Raw genomic sequence first — 20,064 nt, forward strand, 5'->3', positions numbered from 1 at the left:
CTCCTTCCTGACTCGCTGGAGTGTTGAATGAACCCATGGGTCTTCACCTTCACGCACATTCTAACTTTATTCATCTTAGGACTCGGGAGATACTATAAAGTCTACAAGGACTGCCGTCTTCAAGATCTGCTGACAATTCCCTCATTGAGGCACGCAGCCAACGAGGTATTTACGTTTCTGTATATTATTCCTCTGAATCGTTGTTAGTTACATGTCATACTTTACCTACGTCGTATACGGTTTGGTGTTGTGCTCGGTGAGCTCATTATTTTTGTGTCAATTGTATTATTTGTCCAGTTTTCGCAGCGTTGATGGAGAGTTGGAAGCTTCGTTAAACCTGTTGAAAAGGAAATAACTCGTGTTCGTCGTGCCTGGGGGAGTTCCAGCAGCTTCTTCAATCTGGCTCGCTCCACACACATCCGCTGCAGAGAAACATTTTCTATTCTCGGCAACATCATTTCTTCTCTCATTTTGCGTATTTCTCCCTTGTTTTCTGTCACCGCTCGTGTGTTTACTTCCACTCGACTTTCCAATGTTTTCAGCCCGTCATCTTGTTCATCCAATCTCTTTATCAGAGCTTGACTTGAATTGAAGATGGTTTGATTTGCAACCTCACCCGGCTGTTTGTTCTTGTCTTGACTCTGTGGTTTCATTTTTGGGGGGGTTGGTCTGGGCAGTGGTGTGTGGTCGTGAAGCGTTTTCTGGTTTTCTCCATTCATCGCCTCTATTTCTTTAAGTTCCTCTTCATCACCTGCCTCCCGCGGGGCCGTCAGGTTGCGTCCATGTCCGTTAGCGTTAGCGTCTCCTTCACGTTGGGAAGGAGCAAAAAGTGGTCTGCCTCGACGAAACCAGAACTCCCTGGCGCGCAGGAGTTTTTCATGCAATTTTCTGCGCAGTTGGTTGTTTTCCCCAAAGAACAGTCTGTCTTGGACGGTTTCAAAACTTTAATAACAGAGCCTGCAAAAAACGCCCCCCGTCACTCCTCCATATTAACTCCTTGGAAATACAACAGAATGGCTCGTTTTCTGATATCCTGACGTTTCCCAGGTACCGTGAAGGGGGTCTGGAGGAGGGACTGTCATTGGGACCCGTTGGACTGGAAGCCTATTCAACATAGACGAAATTAAAGTTTTTCAAATAGCCAAATCGAGGAGTGCATCCCCAAATTATAGGCCGCATACATAACCAGCCTCTATGGTTTCTACTGCACACCTGCCAAAAACAATCATTTCAACCAAGCGTCTTATCAGGTATTAGTATCCAGATATTACCCTGTAAAACGACTGTAAACCTGCGGACAGTCGCAAATGTGAAACTTTACAACACTGATAACAGGAAGCATTTAAAGAGAGAAGGAAACAGAGAGAAAGTTGGATTATTAGTATTAAAGATTTTACTGGTTGCTATCAGCTGTCCTCCTGTTTCAAATCTATCTTAAAGAGATTGCATTTGGAGTCCCTTTAGGTATGCAAAAAAACAATTTTACAGTGGAATGGGACTCAATTGTTCACTGCTGCGTTATTTATAGGAATTTGTATTTTAGAGTTATTTCAATGTATGGAGGTTTTCATGTCAAATTTATTAATTTATTGGTAGAGGAACCGCCCCTTTGAGGCTAAATAAATATAAATCGAGCGCACTTAATCTGTCTCTGAAAACACGTATGCTATCGCGTTGTTTGGTCACAGCTGACTGTTGTCCGCAGGCCAGGCTAGCAGGACGGAGAGTTAGCAGTCCAGTGAGCAGGAGTACAGCCAGGGGAAAGTCAGAAGGACGGCGGAGACAGTTCAGGAGACAGTCTTTCTCTCCCAGCGATGCAAACCTTGAGTGTCTTAGCTAGCTAACGTTAGCATCGTCCCCTTAGGCAGGGACTGATATTGATGGCAAAACTGAAGCGACTGTAGATAATAGGCGACATTAGCGGGGTAGTGTTAGCTTAGTTTCAATGTTATTGTTAATTAAAAACACCGTCGGTCACAATGTCTTGCTCTGGCAACCTGGTTTGGGATGTAAATAAACGCTTAATTGGATACAGCGAGCCTAACACCATCAGGACCAACTATTTAGGTAAGGACCAAAGATCTTTAATGCTAACAGTGTCGCAGGTGAGCTCCCAGGAGGACATGGACTATATTTCTGTGTGTGTTTAGCATATAGCCCCTCTGCCAGCTGATAAACTGACCACACACGTCTGTTCTCTTGCCTTTATCTACCATCTACTGATATTCAAACAATATGCTATACTCCTGTGAAAGTGAAAGTGTGAGATCCCAGTGCTAAAGTAGCTAATTTACCAGATGAAGTTGTGTGCAGCTGAGGGTTGAGTGACAGTTCTCTTTATTTACGTTATTACATTGCACAGGAGGTGCAGCATGAGTGCAATTTCTCGGTAATTAAGGGATAAAGTTGAAGTCGCCATTGGCGTTGTTCAGGCTGCATATGCATTAGCAGGAGTATTGCTCTAAATGTAAAACATGAAAGCATGGGTCGATGAAGTCAATGTATTCATGAGGAGGCATCTTGGAGTGCTGCATGAGTGTGCAGGCAGCTGCCATGAAACAACAAAGAGCTGAAAGTCAGTTCATTCAATTATTATTAAAATCAAAATTTGACCAATCCCAGGAGCTGTTATATTTTTAAAGATAAATTACATTCCATCAGCTTTCCATAAATGAAACAGCGCTGTCTGAGAAGTTTCCTCAGTAAAAATCACAATATTATTTTATTATTTTTGGGGGGAAATGCTTAAATGACCATTCCCATATATAATGACAATATGATTATATCCTTATCACATCTGTCAAAAATAATTGCGATATGATTTTTATTTCGATTATCCCTCTCAAAGTCTCATACATTTAGACGTATAACAAACATACAATGTAAATGGTTCGAAATCCCAAAAATGAAAACATCATCAGCAAATATTGGTCTTTTTCAAGTCAAGTATTTTCTTCTGTGTTCTACATTTCCTCGATTACTTTTTTTAAAATTCACAATGTTTGCATTTTTCAGTATGTACAAAATGTGAATATCACATAGGTTTGTTTTTATACAGATAAAACTGACATCAGTACATACCAGCTATCGGCCATATTGGTTATGAAATACCAGCCTAGATGATATTGGCCTTATTGGGTGTCAGACCTCTTTAGGCTGCGAAGGATTCATGTTTATTGAAAAGAAAAGAAAACCAAAAGGTATGCTGCTAAGAAGTTGCCAGTACAGTAAATAACTGCCTGTGTGTGTGTGTGTGTGTGTGTGTGTGTGTGTGTGTAAGAGTGTCATTTAACCCTTCTGAGTAGATAATCAGAGCAAAATACTTAATTTTCCTGCAGTATTTGTCCTCGTTATATCATCAAGTGTCCTGTTTCTGTCTGTCACGCCCGTGTGACTCCGTGTCCGTTCTGAGACACAACTACACACCAGAGTCTGTTTTCGAGAATTTGTGTGCGATGACGTTCGTCTAACAGTCAGCACCTGATAGTGCTTGAATGAGATTTATAGGCCGGCCTGCGTAGGTAGGGCAGGGGCTACTGAGGTTTAGTCACTGCTTTATTTAGCTTGACTGAGATCTGCTTCAACCTGTTATTGTGTATGGTCAGAGAATCTTTGCATTGGTGTGTGGGTCAGAGCGCTTGTGGGGTATTTTTAGCTCTTCAAGTGGTGGTGGTGGTGGGGGGGGGGGGCAATAGCTTTTTGTCTGCTTGAAAATCTGACGTGGAAACTTTTGGGACGTTGGAAGAACATCAGAATGATTTCCCCCCCCCCAAAAAAAAACTATAACAAACTTACCAAATGGTTTCCTTTCAATCCCCATTTAGCACATCCCACTATCTACTACCACTATTTTAAGTACATTTATAGTTGTTTATCAGTTGTCTTTTATTCCCATGAAATATATTTTTGGCATTACTGTTACCATTAAATTTAGTACAACCAAAAATGTTAAAGTTGTCAGTAATATGTGTGCAATTTTTTCAATAACCAATCAAGGACTCATGGTAACATTGAGTTATAAGATTGCAAAATTAAATAGAAAATGTGTTCACTTAAATTGCTAAATTTTTGATAAGATGATTTGTGAACTCTCTTACATGCCAGGTGAAAATGACTGTTTCAGTTTGTATTGTAACATTTGTCAATGATGAGCACTGATCCGATTATCTGACATCGGATTTTTCCATACATACAAAAAGCAGATATTGTGATCTGTGTCTGTCGATGGACAGTGTCTGCGTATGTGGTATATATTGATTTTCCCCCTATATTAGTATGCACATACGCATCATGTACGCCCTTGATTTGTGACACTTTGTAAGGATTTTTTTGGAACCTTGATTATGCTTTCTTTTAAGAAAGAACAACCAATAACTAATCTGGTGACTTTAAAGCCCACCTTTGCATCTGCAGTCTGTTCATAACCCTGAGCGATATTTCTTCCATATTTAATATCTTTTCATTCTAATTTTATCAGGGCTCATTTGCAACAGTGTTAACTGAAGCTCTGTTCTGCAGCAACTGGCTACCACAAAATCTATCTCAGACATTTTATTGTTCTTTTTTTCCAGATAGAAAAATAACCTTCCTACTTGTATGAAGGGTTTTCAAACCCAGCGAGTTGCAACAATCCCGTTTTATTCCAACAGAGAATTCTAGAATAACCTTTGGATGTCTGTCATACTGCAACTTTAAAATTTGAAAGCTCGTTTTTCCTGCTATATTGTTTCTAGTGCTGTTGGTTATGAGTTTTTGTGTTTCAACAGCACCTCTCATAAATGAAGGACTTTTTGTGTTTGCACGAGGACCATTTCAATTGTACCGTCATGTGAACGCACCGCGTGAATAGTGTGTGCACTTTGGATTCGAGCTCTTAACTTGTCATAAAATAGCTGTGTTTCATCACAAAAACAAACCTTGAATTATATAGAAACGTTCAAAATGAGAACTCAGACGTGTTCTTTTTGAATTTGCTGGAGGAAAGATGAGCTTATCAGACATTTTTCGTTGCATTGGGTGTCGTCTAAGACCAGCAAGAGCTCATGAACCGTCTCCATTTGTTGGAGGGGACGATCGGTCTGCATCATATCAGTACAAAGAACAGAAACACTGGGGGGAGCGTATGATGTGATATGTTCTACTAGTCTGTAAAACTCACATTGTGTTCATTTTCAGTGAGGTGAAACGTGCATCAGCTAAGACCAATAGTGCCAGTTTATCAGGATATGCGTTACATTCTGTAAATGAATAGATGTCATCAGTCATTCTTTTCACGAAGCTCCATATAATATTCCATTATAATTACCGTATATATCAGGATATGACCACTGGCCTCGCAATATGCCTCCGATCCAGATCTGACTCAAAATATATTTATTTATTTTGCATAATTTTGCAGATGGACAACACAGATAGCAAAGAATAATAATGGCAATACCTTAAAGGACCTTTTCTTTTGTGGCAAATCAAAGTATTACAGTGTGCACACGGTGCAAAAGCTAAAAGGAACAACTGTAAAACTATAGAAGTCATTTTAAAAGTCAAATAACAAAGACATAGATGCAGCAATATGATAAAGATAAGAAAAGCTTAATAAACCTACAAAAACAGTCTCCCTGTAATAAGAACATTTAATGTAAAAAGACAAGTGTGTTTTAGTGTTACGATATTCTATCAAATGACGTATTTGTTTCAATCGCTTTTTTTTTTTAAAGAAAAGAGTGCAAACCGAATGAACACACCATCCAAATTCAATGTTGAAAGCCATGTTGTCTCAAAAATGTCACCAAGTTGTTTCCTGTCATCCTGCTGCTAGACGGATTCACACACAAACAGAAGACACAAATTCACTTAATCAAAAGTAAAATCCTGAGATAACATTCAGCGTGCGCTGCTTCTCTCTATTCACAGGTAGAAGAGAATTTGTCCAGAGGCTGAAACTTGAAGCGACGCTGAATGTACACGATGGCTGCGTGAGTACCTCACACAAGTCTTAGAAATAAACGGAGAAACATTATCAAGATGTGTGTGTGTGTGTGTGTGTGCGTGGGTGTGGGTGCAGGTGCGCACGCACTGCAGAGAAACCCCTTTCCTGTCACTTTTCCTGAGTTGAGAGTGTGAAGCCTCAGCGTCTGACAGGGAGCTGATCTCTGACTCGAGGCCAGGTGGTAAATGCCTCTGAGAAACCTGAGGCTGACACAACAGTCACACGTCCTGTCACACTATCAGCCTGCTGCCAGCCCGGCGCTCCGACACACTTCAACAACAACTGCTTCGGTTGCAGGGGAACTCCACTTCGGGATTGCTCCGGTTCTCAGGGAAATAAGGAACATTTTAGGAATATATTTGCTGTATTAGTGAAATTTATGAGCCTTAATCTGTCAGGTTCTACGCTGGAGTCTAGAATATTAATGTGAGCCATTTATGTGGCAAAAACACAACTTCTTTTCTAAAATGCATCTGCTTTTCTTACAAAACAAACACTTTTAACGTAGGATGGGAGAGCTGGTGGTGATGAAACAAGGAAGACACACACCAAACATGAGGAATCAGTACAAATATGCTGAATTGGGTCTTGCAATGGAAAGGAAACATTTTTAAAGTAAAGCATTTGTGAAAGAATGAGAGATTCATAGAATTATCCAGAGAAATACCAAGATGTGCCTCTGTGACTGCGACTCTACATTGCGCAGGGTTTTTGATGAAGGCCCCATGATACGTCACATTTCATCACTCCATCTCATCCTCTGACTGAATCTGCCCGTCTCCATCTGTCCGTTAATCTTTCATCACGAGAGACAGCGTCAGAAGCATTTACGCTCAGCCGCCTACATACTTTTGTATCTACAGATGTTAAGCCTCGTCTCTTAAAACCCGCGAAAATGTCACACGTTTGAAGCGTGTGCTCAACGTGGGAGAGACTGACGGATTGTCCTCTGAGATGAAGAGCATCACAAGGACACCAGAAGCAGTTGTTAATGAAATATTGATCGCAGAGCGACAACAAACCCTGAACTCAGTGATCTGCAGTTGTCACGCTCCACTTTAAATTAAAGGATAGATTGAAATGGAATCTGTGATCACAATTGAAGACCGTAAAATCAGAGTTTTGCTGCTGATTACTTTGTTGACAAGCTCCCAAACATTTGTGCTGCACATTTGAAATGGAATTCCGTGCTTTCGGGAACGGAAAGCGCTTCAGCTTTCGCTGTGTTTGTTCGGCCCTCTTTTATTTGAAAATGAAAAGACTTTTTTTTTTTTTTTAAAGAATCCTGTCACGTCTTCCTCGAGCCCATTGTGTTGCATTTGAGGATTCCCCCCCCCTTTTTTTTTTTAATTGCAGAAAATATCCAATATAAATTCTAAGTTGTTTTTAAGACAATTTTTTATAAACTAAAATTAGAAAAGGAGCACTTAGATAGATGATAGATAGGTGCACCAGATTTAGTAGAAAGTTCATTTCTATCTGTTGTCCTCATACAATAAACACAAAATACGCATAACAGAATACAACATCGACGATATCTGATACATTCACTTCGTTTCTAATGTTAGAAATAAACATTTATTCAGTTTCCGGCAGCCAGAGATGAATTTTGAAATGTCCTGTCAACACCACATTTTTCACCATAGAACACCAGATCAGTTATGTTAAACTTCAGCATATTAAACCAGTTCGACCAGTAAACCCTCACATTGGACGACCTGGAACCACAGAATATTTGGGAGCTTGAACCTAAAAGTCTCAAACACGGTGGCAGATTAACTGTCTTTTACGTCTGCCAATCAATGAACGGACTAATCCGTTCAGCTCTAATGTAACTAAACTGCTTACTGGGTCAGTGTGTTCACTTAATTCAAGCTCTCGTGTGTCCATCTGTCTGTCCGCAGGTCAACACTATATCCTGGAACGACACGGGAGAATACATCCTGTCAGGGTCAGACGATACATTTCTGGCAATCACCAACCCTTACAACAAAAAGGTTGGTCACTTACCTAGAAGCAACTTCAAAGCTCACCCATAATGCCTTTATTTCACTGTATCTTTTCAAAGAAATTACAACTTAATGTTTTATGGTAGCTTATGAATTGTTTTTTTCCAGTACCCAACATGCACAAATATCTCGCATCTCTAACGGAAACACGACTGATGACTCTGTAGTGGAAACTAAATTAGCACCCAATGGTGAACGTGGGTGCCTGTGAGGATGCCTTGCTGCTCTCAGCTGGCTTCATCAGTTCCTTTCCTGCAGCCTGATCCAGTCAGGAAACATCTATTCTTGCTTCTCTCCTCCAGGTCAAGAAGTCAATACGCTCAGGTCACCGGGCGAATATCTTCAGCGCTAAGTTCATGCCTCACACCAACGACCAGGAGATAGTGTCTTGCTCCGGAGACGGCATTATCTACTACACCCACACGGAGAAGAGTCCTGAGTACAACCGACAGTGTCAGTTCACCTGCCATTACGGAACAGCGTATGAGGTACCAAGAACTCTGGCCATCAGTTCACACATCGCGTATCAATTCCTCTCTCACATTTCACAATCTTTCAGATTATGACGGTACCAAATGACCCCTACACCTTTCTGTCGTGTGGGGAGGATGGCACGGTGCGATGGTTTGACCTTCGCATGAAAACTAGCTGCACTAAAGAAGACTGCAAAGATGTACGGTGAACAGAAATATCACATTGTCCTGAATGTCTGCGTACTTGTTTACGAGAGTCTTTTTTTGTGCTACTTGAAAACAACAACAACAACAACAACAACAAATTGTTATGAATGAATCTTTGACAGGACATCCTGATCAACTGCCGAAGAGCAGCCACCTCCATATCCATCTCTCCGTTGGTGCCCTACTACCTGGCGGTGGGCTGCTCTGACAGTTCGGTGCGCATCTACGACAGACGCATGCTGGGCACCAGAGCAACGGGTAAAGTGACATCATCACCCTCCTTTGACTTCACATTCCCACTGACACTTAGTTTTTTTTGTTTAGTTTTGCTGTAGCAGAATGCACACAACTGAAGTCCAAAGCTTTGTTGTAATGATTTTAACCGACACCAGGCAGGTCAACAGCGTGGGGCGGGGCTTTCAGCGGTTCCATCTGAGGAGTTTTATTCGTATTATCAGTAGTTATAAGTATTATCACTCTCAGGTCAGTTTTGGAAGTCATCTCCTCCACACTCACCTGAAAGAGGGTGCAGTTTTTAGCAGGTAATAAAAGACCTCCGGTACATAAATGCATCCACCCCGGACAATGATTTCTTGAGTGTGTCAACACACACTTTTGGCTGTTTTTGGCCATCGCTGGTAAATGTATAACATTTTGTTTTGCTCGAATTGTAACTGCATAACTAATTCCTTCGATGGGTGCTCCCTGGCGTGGATCTTTATTTCTCTTCTATGGGCTGTCATTGGGCCATCATTTACCTGAGGCTGAAGTAGTGGTGGCTATGTTAGCTGACTCAGCTGAATCATGTAACTCTCAGTAATGACACTGGGGGTTACCAGCCCCATATTTGATGAATTTTAGGACAAAGACCACAGTAGAGTTGGTGCTAAAATATACTGGGAAATGAATGAGCTCCATCATATCAAGGAACCTTTTGAGTCATGTCAAACAGACTCTTCCTCATCCTCAGGTAACTACATGGGCCGAGGGACGACGGGCATGTGTGTGAGGTTCGTCCCCGCTCACCTGTCCAACAAATCATGCCGAGTGACGTCTCTCTGCTACAGCGAGGACGGCCAGGAGGTTCTGGTCAGCTACTCGTCTGATTACATTTACCTATTTGATCCCAAAGATGACCAGGCCCGAGAGCTAAAGGGCCCGTCAGAGGAGCGGAGGGAGGAGGTGAGCACGCACGGAGGCTGGGAAGCTGCTTGTTTCTGTTGTTTAATCATAAAACACTGTCAGTATTCGCTCAGATGTGTGGCTTTATGGACCATAGGAAAGTTATGTGTTTGGATTACTTACTATTTGATGCTGGATCATTAAAACAGTGAACCCTTCACTACCCAACATGCACAATTCGGCCACCGTGATTTTTATTGAGGTGGGAGTATTGTTGATTGTAAACCAAGCCTACTTTGTTGTGTCTGTTTCTCTGAGAGCGCTGCAGACATCTGAGCTAAATCTGTAGCTGCTGGTGCTGCAGTGCAGCGCAGCAAATGACCCTGAAAATCAAAGAAGAGGAAACATGGCGCTACAGAGGCAAATAACATGGTGGTTGTCGGAGGCTGAAACATTTTATTGAATATTTCTCTCACAAGTATTTAGGCCGTTACATCAGTGTGTTTGAGCGGAAATCAGATCCCTCGTTACTCAGATCAACTGAAGAGCGTGCTGCTTCATTCACGTGTAAGTGAATGTGCTCCATCATGGTGCCCGTGTTTCAAAGCCTCGTGGTGAGTTCAGCTGTGTCGAGATGCAACCACCACACGCATTCCTTTCCAAATACAGTGCCTTGATGCAGGCAGCTCTCCTCTATCCTCTAAAATAGCTGCAGGGGGGTTCAGTAACCCCCCCCCCTTCTTTCTCTCTCTCTCTCTCTCTCTCACTCTCTCTCCCTCCCTCTCTCGTCTTCTACCTGTAGCACTGTTTGTTCTGGGCCTTTCTGTTTCTCTCTGATTTATTCTGCTGTCGCTTACACTCCTTTTCACCACCACCACCACACACTCAGACCTGATGACATTTCCAGAGTAAAGCGGTTGACACTTGTTCCACTAAGACCCCCTTTTTTCTATTCCTGGCTGCGAGCCTGTTGCCCTACAGAGATAGGCCAGGGACTGGAAAGTGAATTCAACCTCAGTCGTGCAGCGAAGGAAGAGGGGGGTGGGGGGGGGGGGCGGGGGTGCACTGACAGAGATGAGCAGTGTTTGGCTTTGGCAGCAGAGCTATTTTTGACCATGCTTTGACTGACAAACTGCTAATCTTTCTGTCTGTGTGTTTCCACAGCTGAGGCAGCCTCCCGTGAAGCGCCTCCGTCTACGAGGTGACTGGTCAGACACCGGACCCCGGGCCCGTCCTGAGAGCGAGAGAGAGAGGGATGGTGAGATCTCAGTAGTCATGTTGCTCTCACTGCTCAGTAGACACCAACCAACCAACCCACAATAGCCTCATCACCTCCCTGAAATTGTGCATATTTAACCTCAGCAAATCACTCAGTCTATTTCCTGGTGTTAAGAGGACAATAAAGTACATAAGATAATAATCGAAATAATTTAGTTGCTTGATTTCCTTTTTTTCTTATTTTTAACAAATACATTTTTATTTGACAGAAAAAATAATTTTAGTGTTCTCCTTTCACCCAACCGCTTACTGCTACTGCTAATAATAGTGATGATAATTGATATTAATAGCAATAATTGATCATAGTAAATTTGAAGAAAATAGTGCTGATTGTAATAAAATTATATCCCAACTGATTACAACTAACACAGGACAGCCATGTTCTGGTAAATGAAAAAAACACATTAATTAAACAATAATAAATCCCTGGAGCTGCTCTTCTTCCCATGAAATCTCTGTGCAGGTCCCATATTTAAAAAAAAAATCTTGACCCTTATATTGTACATTATAAAAGAATAGAAAACTGCCTTTTTTTTTCTTATTTCATTGAAAGAAATATTGAGGCCTGCCTCACACTTCCTGACACATAAAATTTTACTGTTTTTTTTATCCTTGATCTTGCAGGGGAGCAAAGCCCAAACGTGTCTCTGATGCAGAGGATGTCAGACATGTTGTCTCGATGGTTTGAGGAAGCAAGCGAGGCTCAGAGCAGCAGAGGGACACGGCCTCAGACGCGACCCAGAGGTGAGACCCCCACCCAGCCGCCCTGAGTATGTGTTCACACCAAGCAGTAAGGAAGCACTGACTCGATAAGCTAGCTTAGCGCCTTTTTCTGACCTTATGAAGTCAGCTACGACGTGACTGGTCAACCGTTTCTTTGGCAGTTACCTTCCGGTAAACTTTGTGGGACTGACAGAATTCAGTGTTTTGTTACCTTTTTGATTCTTGATTCCGGTGACATTTGTGCAATAAGAAATACAGGTTTTAGATTTGGAATACTGGCCATATTATTCTTTTTGGATTCAGTTAAAGTCTCAGATTTATGTTCTCTACTCATGCAGGTTTAAAGATGGTGAGTTCAATCTTGTCTGCTACCATTGTCACCAGATGTGGAAACATCTATTTATCTTCTCCATTCCAGGAACAGCTGTGCGTCCCAATATTCCATCTGCCCCTGCTGGAGCCTCCAGTCAGGAGTCCAGCGCCCCCGAGAGGCCCGCGGGGGCAGGTGTCTCGGAGGTGTCAGCCAATCCTGCAGCTGCCGCCACCGCCACGGGCCCTCTACCTGCATCGACTTCCTCTTCCTCCTCAGGGTCTACAGTCACAGTACCTCCTCCTTCCAGTTCCTCATCAGTAGAGAGTTCAGCCCCGTCCTCTTCTCCTGTGACCTCCTCTCCTGACTCAGAGCAGAGGAGTCAGGCCAATACAACCGGGATCCCCACACCAACGGCCACACCCACCTCAGAGCCTGCACTCTCAGGTAAGAGTCCAACACCTTTATGCAGCTGTTGCCGTTTAAACTGGTGGTTTCACAAAGATTATCCCAGAATTTAACTCTCTAGTGAGTCGGTCTGCTCAGGTGAACTTGGTCTTTTCTGTGTGTGTGTGTGTGTGTGTGTGTGTGTGTGTGTGTGTGTGTGTGTGTGTGTGTGTGTGTGTGTGTGTGTGTGTGTGTGTGTGAGTGTGTGTGTGTACTTCTTGGAGCCAGTCCACTTAAGCAGCAGCCTCACCCACTCTCTTTTCCTTCAGCATCCGGTCGTCTTCCTCCTGTTTTTTGTTCTGCCTGACTGTCTGCTCCTGCTCCTCTTCCCACATCCTCCTCCTCAGTCTTCTAATTGTTCGTCCACTCTCCCTCTCTCTCCCTCTGCCTCTCCGTCAGAGTACGGTCCTCATCGGCTGCCTATAAGTTTAGTGTGTAGGCGTTTGCAGAGGTTACTTCAGCTGGCCGACCCCCCAGGACAGGGTCTGCGAGCGTCCACTTCTGCAGCCTCTGAGAGACAAAGGGTCGCTACTGCTGCTGCAGCTGAGACACGACCCCGTACAGGTTACCCACCCCTCTGAGCCCCCAAAATCCTGTTTGCCTGGACCCCCTACCTCTTTCCCTCGCCAGTTGTTTGTGTAGACAGAGTTAGGCTCCAAGAGGACCCAGTCTTGCTCTAACTGACCACTAATCCCACTGAGATCCTTCATCCATTCCCAGTACTACACCATGTGCTTATTAACCTCTGTAGCTATCACTGTCTCGCCTCGCCACTGTTCGTCATCTCACCAGTAATCTCACACCATCGCTTCACTTGTTGCTTGAGTTCTCGCCTGCAAACTCTCCTGCTGGAGTGGCACCAGCCTGTGTGGAGTTGTGCTTCAGCATCATCCCACGCTGCCCATGTTTGATGGCGCTCACAGGGGTTGTCTTAACAGTCACCGTAGTGTTGGCCCTACCTGGTGTTCCGCTCAATTTGATAGAATGTTTAGTGTTGTTGGATTCGTATCAGTAGCTTTTTGTCTTGTGGGTCTGTGTGACTGTCCCAGGATCATAACAGGGTATTTATAGAAACTAGAGGGCTCTGGAGAACTCCTCCTCCTCCAAAATGGGGATATGATGTCATCAGATCTGGATGAAAATACAGCTGAGTGTCCTTCAACCTGAGCTCTATCAATATCCATCTTTAACTTTTTGAGTTATCCTGCTAACAGTCAAACACCGGTGATCACATGACCTCCTTGGTGGAAGTGAAGACATGATGCTCTCACAGGATTGGTCATCCGGTTTGAAGGAGGCAGCTGTTTCACAGGGTTCACTTTTGAATCAATATTGGAGCCGGTACCTGGAACTCTGTACCCACCTGCTCTTTTTTGTGGTACTTTAACTTTCTCCTGAATAACAAAAATGCAATTTCAGTTATAAAAGTCCAGTCGTCTCAACTTCCAGGTGTGCTGTTAGCATTTGGTAGGCTATTCAGTTCAGATGGGAGATTCATGGCGACCTGCAGTCTTAAGGTTGGATGTTGCCATGACTCAGCTTTGCATTTTACAGTAGAAATAAAACTTAAGAAATCCAGCTTTCTGTGTATTACCCTGTGTTGGGCCGAACACACTGTAGAGATTCTCTCTCTCTCGCTCTCTCTGTCTCTCTCTCTCTGTCTCTCTCTCTCTCTCTCTCTCTCTCTCTCTTTCAGAGGAATCATTGTTTGGTTGTATTGATATAATTCAGTCAGTAGCATTAACCTATTTAGATCTGTATCTATAGGTTGTTCTGCCTTTTTAAAACCAAACCATTTCAGGTGTTTATTGATTTTATTAGAATTAGGTTTATGTGAACATTAGGGCAAATACAAGTCGTTATTTTACACAGCAACTAAAGGTATTAGTTTTTCATTGAATTTTCTCTCTGCTACAGAGGCTGTGAAATCGAGGTTTTAGTGTACGTTGACAGTTCTGTCATGTTTTTCAGGAAATCCTCAGTTCTAAAGAGTTACTTACACAATATCTTAGGTTTTTTCTGGGTGTCTTTAGGTGCCATTCTTGGTGAGAGAGTAGTGCTATGGAGGAGGATGAATGTTACCTGTTTTCTTCTTGGCTGCATCCCCGATGGAAGCTGGAATTAATGAACCGATAGACGAATGATGCAAGTCATAACGGACACTTTTCACAGAATAACAAAACGTTGAATTAGTTCTTGTTGATTTCTTTCTCCCTGACATGTTGTATGTTGATCTTTTGCCACTTTTCTTTTTTCCTCACGTTCATTAGAACAGTGCTCACAAGACGGTGAGCGTTCAGTCCCTGCAAATACAACCTTGTCTGCTTCACATTAATCTGATGGCATTCAACGCATACGTGAGCCGCGGTGTCATAGAAACGTTAGTCGCTATCCGCGACAATAACTTTATTGTTGTTTGACGCAACCGACTAGGGTGCTTACTCAGCTGCGAGACTGCGATAAAACTGCTTTTTTTATTCACGTAACAAAGTTTCTTGTCTGAAAGTTTGAGGCTACGAAGGAAGTAGTACATCCATAATAAGCATGTATTACTAATCTCTGAAGCCCATTTTGCATTAAAACTTGAAGCTGCACCCACAGCTCTCCTGGTTTGCTAAGCATTACCTTTTTTTTTTTTTTTTTAACTTTGGCTGATTTTACAGCATCTCCCGCTTGGCCTTGGGCCGTTTTTGTTGTTGTTGCTGTTGTTGTTGTTGTTGTTGTTCTTATTGTTTTGTTTTCTTTTTACATGAAATTGAAGTCAAGATTTGTGTCCGGTGTTTAGTCAGTGTCTTTGTGTTCCAGATTCTCCTTCGTCAGTGGTAAACAAACAGCTGGGATCCATGACTCTTGATGAACAGCAGGGTGCGTCTTCTCCTCCCACCCTGCCACTCGCTTTGTCCTTATCACCCTCCCTCATGTGCAGAAAAACGCTTTCTGTCACATCCGCTTCCTCCATCATGCTGTGCTTCTCCGTATCCATTGCTTTATTTTCCCATCACTCCCATGTATCTGTATCTCTATCAAAGAGCCTGCAGATGGACAGAACAGGTCTTTCTCAGCTAAGGTCTACAGGTTGCAGGTGGAATGACAGAAAAATACGTTGAAACTTTATCACAATGTGGCCTCAGGCGGTGCTGTATTTTCTAAAGGCAAAACGAGCGTCACAGAGTTTTTCATTAATGGACTCACAATCACAGCGTCACCCTGTGGTCAACCGTTGGACCTGACGAGGATCCTAGAGGGTCGAAATGTCCTAATAAACCTTGGTTAGCATGGAGTAAGTGTGCGGGCCTCTTGTCCTTCCCCATAAAACATCTGCAAAGTAGTTTTTTTTAAGAACATCAAATCCTGCCTTGTTTATGTCCCTGTTTTCTGTTTCCCTTCACATTCCAGCCACCTGTAGCTTTCTGAATAATCTGTAACTATAAGCAGAACTCCACTACATCGCCAAAAAAAACCCCCATAGTGCTACGAGAGGACCAACACACCTCGAAGCATCCTCTAAAGATCTGCTCATACGTTTTCACGGTGCTCAAATGATCATCAAAGCAGGTTGATTCTTGTCATTAATGTGCCTTCAACAATGGTGGGAACAAAACTCGTCAACCGAAATTTAAACCGAAGCCAACATGGAGCCTCTGTGTGTCTTCTTGCTCAGTGTTTTCCTGCTGATCTGCAGTAAAGAGGAGGAGAACAATCATGTCAGAAAGACTGCAGCGTTGGATTCTTGTTGTCATTAAGTTTGCTTCACAGAAAAAAGTCCTGACCTATTAAAGCTGAGCTATATCCGCCCAGCGAAACTCAAAAAGATTTGGTTTAACGTGGTTGAACCTATGTGGAAGCTTCAGACGTTCCTACGGTAGTGACATTTTGGCATATGAATTATTTTCACAATAGTTGGCCCTTTTCTTGTCTATTGATCTTTGATTGTGTGATTAAATATAACAGGGACATGTAGGGATTTGTTTCTGTTGCTTCCAACAATAAAAACATTTAAAAACATCACAGCAACAAAATCCTTGTTCTAAAATTTTGCTTGCGTTCACCGCTATCAGAGCTCCCTCCCTCTCTCTCTCTCTCTCTCTCTCTTTCTCACACACTCTCACACACACACACACACACACATACACATCCTTGTACTTATATCTTTGTGAGGACTTTTTTTGACGTAATACGTTCCCTAGCCCCTCACCCTGAACCTAACCATCTCAACTGACTGCCTGACCCTAACCTTGACCCTAAACCTAATCAGAGCCTTATTCTAACCTTGACCCTAAAACCAAGTCTTGACCTTCAAACGGCCCTATGAAGATGTGAGGATCGGCTAAAATGTCTTCACTTTCCAAAAATGTCCTCACTCTGTTGGTTAAATACTTATTCTAGTCCTCAATATGTAGCAAGTACAAGAACACACACACACACACACACTCTAGCTTATATAAGTATGGTTCAGTCTTCATGAATGTCAGGTGAAGCGTGTAATTGTCCGTCTGGTGTTTTATTTCTGATGCGTGTCTGAATGTTGTTGTGGCTGTTGATAGTCTCCGCCCACTCTGTAAGTGTCCACTGCATGTTCCCATATCTGTGTGTGGTGTTCATTAGTGGAAGCCAATGCAACAGAAGGTTGCATGTGTGTCCAGTGTGTTGCAAGACCCAATTACACACTGATCTTTAAGCAAAGTCTGTCGCTATAAAGCAGAACACCAGAACTTCCCTAATCAATCATTCTGGCTGACTCTGCTTGTGTATCGTCTTCTCCTCCAGCAGGAGGAGCGGCAGCTTCACCTCCTGATGAGTCTGCACCGGCTACTAGCAGTAGCAACAGCAGCAGCAGCAGCAGTGCTCCCACCACCTCCACAACTGGCACCAGTCGATCCAGTGCAGCGGAACCGGTCCTCAGCCTTCACTACAGCTCAGAGGGAACCACCACAAGCACCATCAAGCTGGACTTCACGGACGAGTGGTGAGTTGGACCTGCGCAAACAGTTGCTGGACAACCTCAAGCTTGCTTAAGCCTAATAAAATAACTACAAGGTTTTAAAAACAAACAGATGCAATCAAATATAGGTAGAAATAAAGCATCAGCAGCCAGTCAACCCAGAGCCAAACTCACCATGAACGACAGATCATCTGAGGACTTCCTGAGAAAATGATTTGAAAGAAAATTAGGGAACTGTTGAAAATGTTGTTTTCCATTCTTTTATTTCTTTCTTTGCTTGGTGAAAATATTGAGCTCTTAGATAAATTCAAGTAAAGAGATATACAAAAAGCAACTCATTTCCACATTGAGGAACAATTAAAACTAAATTTGAACCATGTAAACCTTCAGAACACACATGGGAAGAACATGGCTCCAGGACCAGAACCGGCCAGCGCGCCAGCATCTCAATCTGAGCTGCAATGTCTTCAAAGGAAAACATAACATCTATATGCAACTGACTCCAGCAAGTCTGTTGCTATTGTACTTGAATCCAGCAGAGGGCACTGTCTACATGTAGGTGGGACTGAAGGCCTCATGTTGCTTTCTGTTCATTAGAGTGACAGGCTGGTAACTGTTGTGACCACAGAATCAACAACGTTAACCCTGAAAACGTTGCGTTTCATCCAACAATCAGCAGCCAAAAGAGCAAACAAACCCATGTTGTAACTCAGTTGTTCCATTTGCGGACTTGTGCTTACTTTATCTAAGTCAATGTGGCTCACTGGGAAAAGAAATGTTTCCTATCCTTGATTGAGAACTTCAAAAGTGTGTTTTTCTATGCAGGAGCAGGAGCACATCCAGCTCTCTGGGCAGTGGCGCTCCCAAAGCCTCGGAGGCTGCAGCGGTGCAGAGCAGAGAGAGCCTGACCACAGAGAGCTCCACGGTCCCACAAGGTCAGTTGTGTCCCTGGCCATGATCAAAATGCCACTGTTGAATTAAATATGAGATCCCCCCCTCTCCCATATAGTTTATGAATATTTAAGTTCCTCTCAAGGTCCAGTCTAGAGAACAGACCCAGGTTTTAATGAGCACCAAAGACAATCAGGCAAATCGTGGCAGCAAACATGGGTTGAGTTGAGAAGAAACAGCACTCTGTGGTTGAGAAGCAGCATTAATACATGACTAACTGTAATCACACAAAACCATAACACCTTACTAGATAACTGATAATCAAGCACAAGTGTACAAACTTGCATGTATTCATCTGTATCTCCCCCCAGCTCCCTTGGAGTCATCAGGGCAGCAGGGGGGGACGACAGCCTGCACAGAGCCTCCGTGTGGCGCCTCCTGCTCTGGTGCCCTTGGGGGCTCGTCAATTCTGGGTCCAGCTGAGGGCTCCTCTGAGGGGGGCGGCGTGGAGAGGAGTCAGGCTGACACCACAGAGGACACATCAGGAGGCTGCAGGAGACAGGAGCCCACGACAGAGGAGGGCCAAGAGGCCGAGGAGGGCCAGAGTCAGCCTGCACGGGGTCACCAGGACTCTGATGACAGTGATGACGATCCGATCCTCATCCCGTCTACGAGGTTCAGAGGACAGGGGCAGAGGTACGCTGGACAGGTCCCTACTCATGTGTCTGAACGTTAGCTTCGAACGCTGGTCTCATTTAAAGTAACTTGTCTGATTTGTGATGCTTTGACTGTTTGACTGCAAATCTAGATTTAATTCCAGAGGATCTGCAGTAGGAGATAGAATGATCAGGTAAAGTCTTTGCACTGGAAACTGAAGCATCTAACCTGTCAGGTGTGTGACATGTTGCAGAGCAACTCAAGAGCACAACATGATGCGTGTGTCACCAGAGAAACAACATCACTAATACACACAGAACTAACCATGCATGAGAGGACTGACTCAAGGAGTGTGAGGGGCACGGTTACAAGAGCAAGACTGAACGATTGAAGGAGGAGTGCATGCCATCCTGGCTGAGAGGAGCCAGATAGATACACCCTACAATGGTCTCCTCTGTAGGATCCTTTAAGAACAATTTTTTTGACAACTTAAAGTGATACTTCACCCAAATATCATCATTTGTTAATCAGTTTCTCCCCTTCAGATGTCCTCTGTTCATGAAAAAGTTTTCTCGCCCTCGGGTTACTTCTCGGTGAATCGAGAATTCAGAAAACATTAGCGTCATACTTTTTTGCTGGAAGGTAATGGAGACCAACAAGTAACTACAGCAAAATCGTACACAACGTTGCTTTAAAATCTCTCAAATGCATCGTTCAGTGTAATTCAAGTCTCTTCGATCGTGTCTTGTGCTCAGTAATCCACAAACACTTTGATTTTGACTAACAACAAAATAAGTAAGCGACATCTATCGATGAGCAGTTGATATTTGAGTGAAGCATCACTTTACATTTGCATTAGTGACTCCTGAGTGGTGAGTTCAGACTTTCCATAACGGAGTATGAAGAGCTTGTTTCAGTTGTGATGACGGTGTTCTGCCTTGGCGATGGCTGCTTTCCAGCTTGTGTTCAAACGCTCGTCATAGGTTGAACGGATCAATCGTATCTGAAGCATGGGGGTT

The 20,064-nt window shown here is 43.3% G+C and overlaps 1 protein-coding gene across 7 annotated transcripts in view; it reads left to right on the top strand.

Annotated features, from left to right (window-relative positions):
* dcaf6 (ddb1 and cul4 associated factor 6) overlaps positions 1-20,064 on the top strand; it is a 23,786-nt gene continuing 3,722 nt past the window's right edge. Inside the window, exons 1-15 of one of the 7 annotated variants that reach the window (XM_086220425.1) lie at positions 1-165; positions 5,911-5,972; positions 7,891-7,983; positions 8,298-8,483; positions 8,555-8,668; positions 8,798-8,933; positions 9,646-9,857; positions 10,962-11,055; positions 11,700-11,819; positions 12,217-12,555; positions 12,955-13,119; positions 15,361-15,420; positions 17,323-17,521; positions 18,323-18,432; positions 18,760-19,084. In XM_086220425.1, coding sequence (XP_086076551.1) covers positions 8,352-8,483; positions 8,555-8,668; positions 8,798-8,933; positions 9,646-9,857; positions 10,962-11,055; positions 11,700-11,819; positions 12,217-12,555; positions 12,955-13,119; positions 15,361-15,420; positions 17,323-17,521; positions 18,323-18,432; positions 18,760-19,084 — 2,006 coding nt within the window. In that variant the 5' untranslated portion in view covers positions 1-165; positions 5,911-5,972; positions 7,891-7,983; positions 8,298-8,351. Of the gene's footprint in view, positions 166-1,661; positions 2,068-5,910; positions 5,973-7,890; positions 7,984-8,297; positions 8,484-8,554; positions 8,669-8,797; positions 8,934-9,645; positions 9,858-10,961; positions 11,056-11,699; positions 11,820-12,216; positions 12,556-12,954; positions 13,120-15,360; positions 15,421-17,322; positions 17,522-18,322; positions 18,433-18,759; positions 19,085-20,064 lie in introns of those variants that run through there. The other 6 variants (XM_086220419.1, XM_086220420.1, XM_086220421.1 and 3 more) reach the window with 6 other exon arrangements.

Source organism: Aulostomus chinensis, chromosome 12, assembly GCF_037954235.1.
Source record: "Aulostomus chinensis isolate RoL2024-O1b breed Wild chromosome 12, RoL_Achi_v1.0, whole genome shotgun sequence".
In the NCBI taxonomy this organism is placed as follows: Eukaryota; Metazoa; Chordata; class Actinopteri; order Syngnathiformes; family Aulostomidae; genus Aulostomus; species Aulostomus chinensis.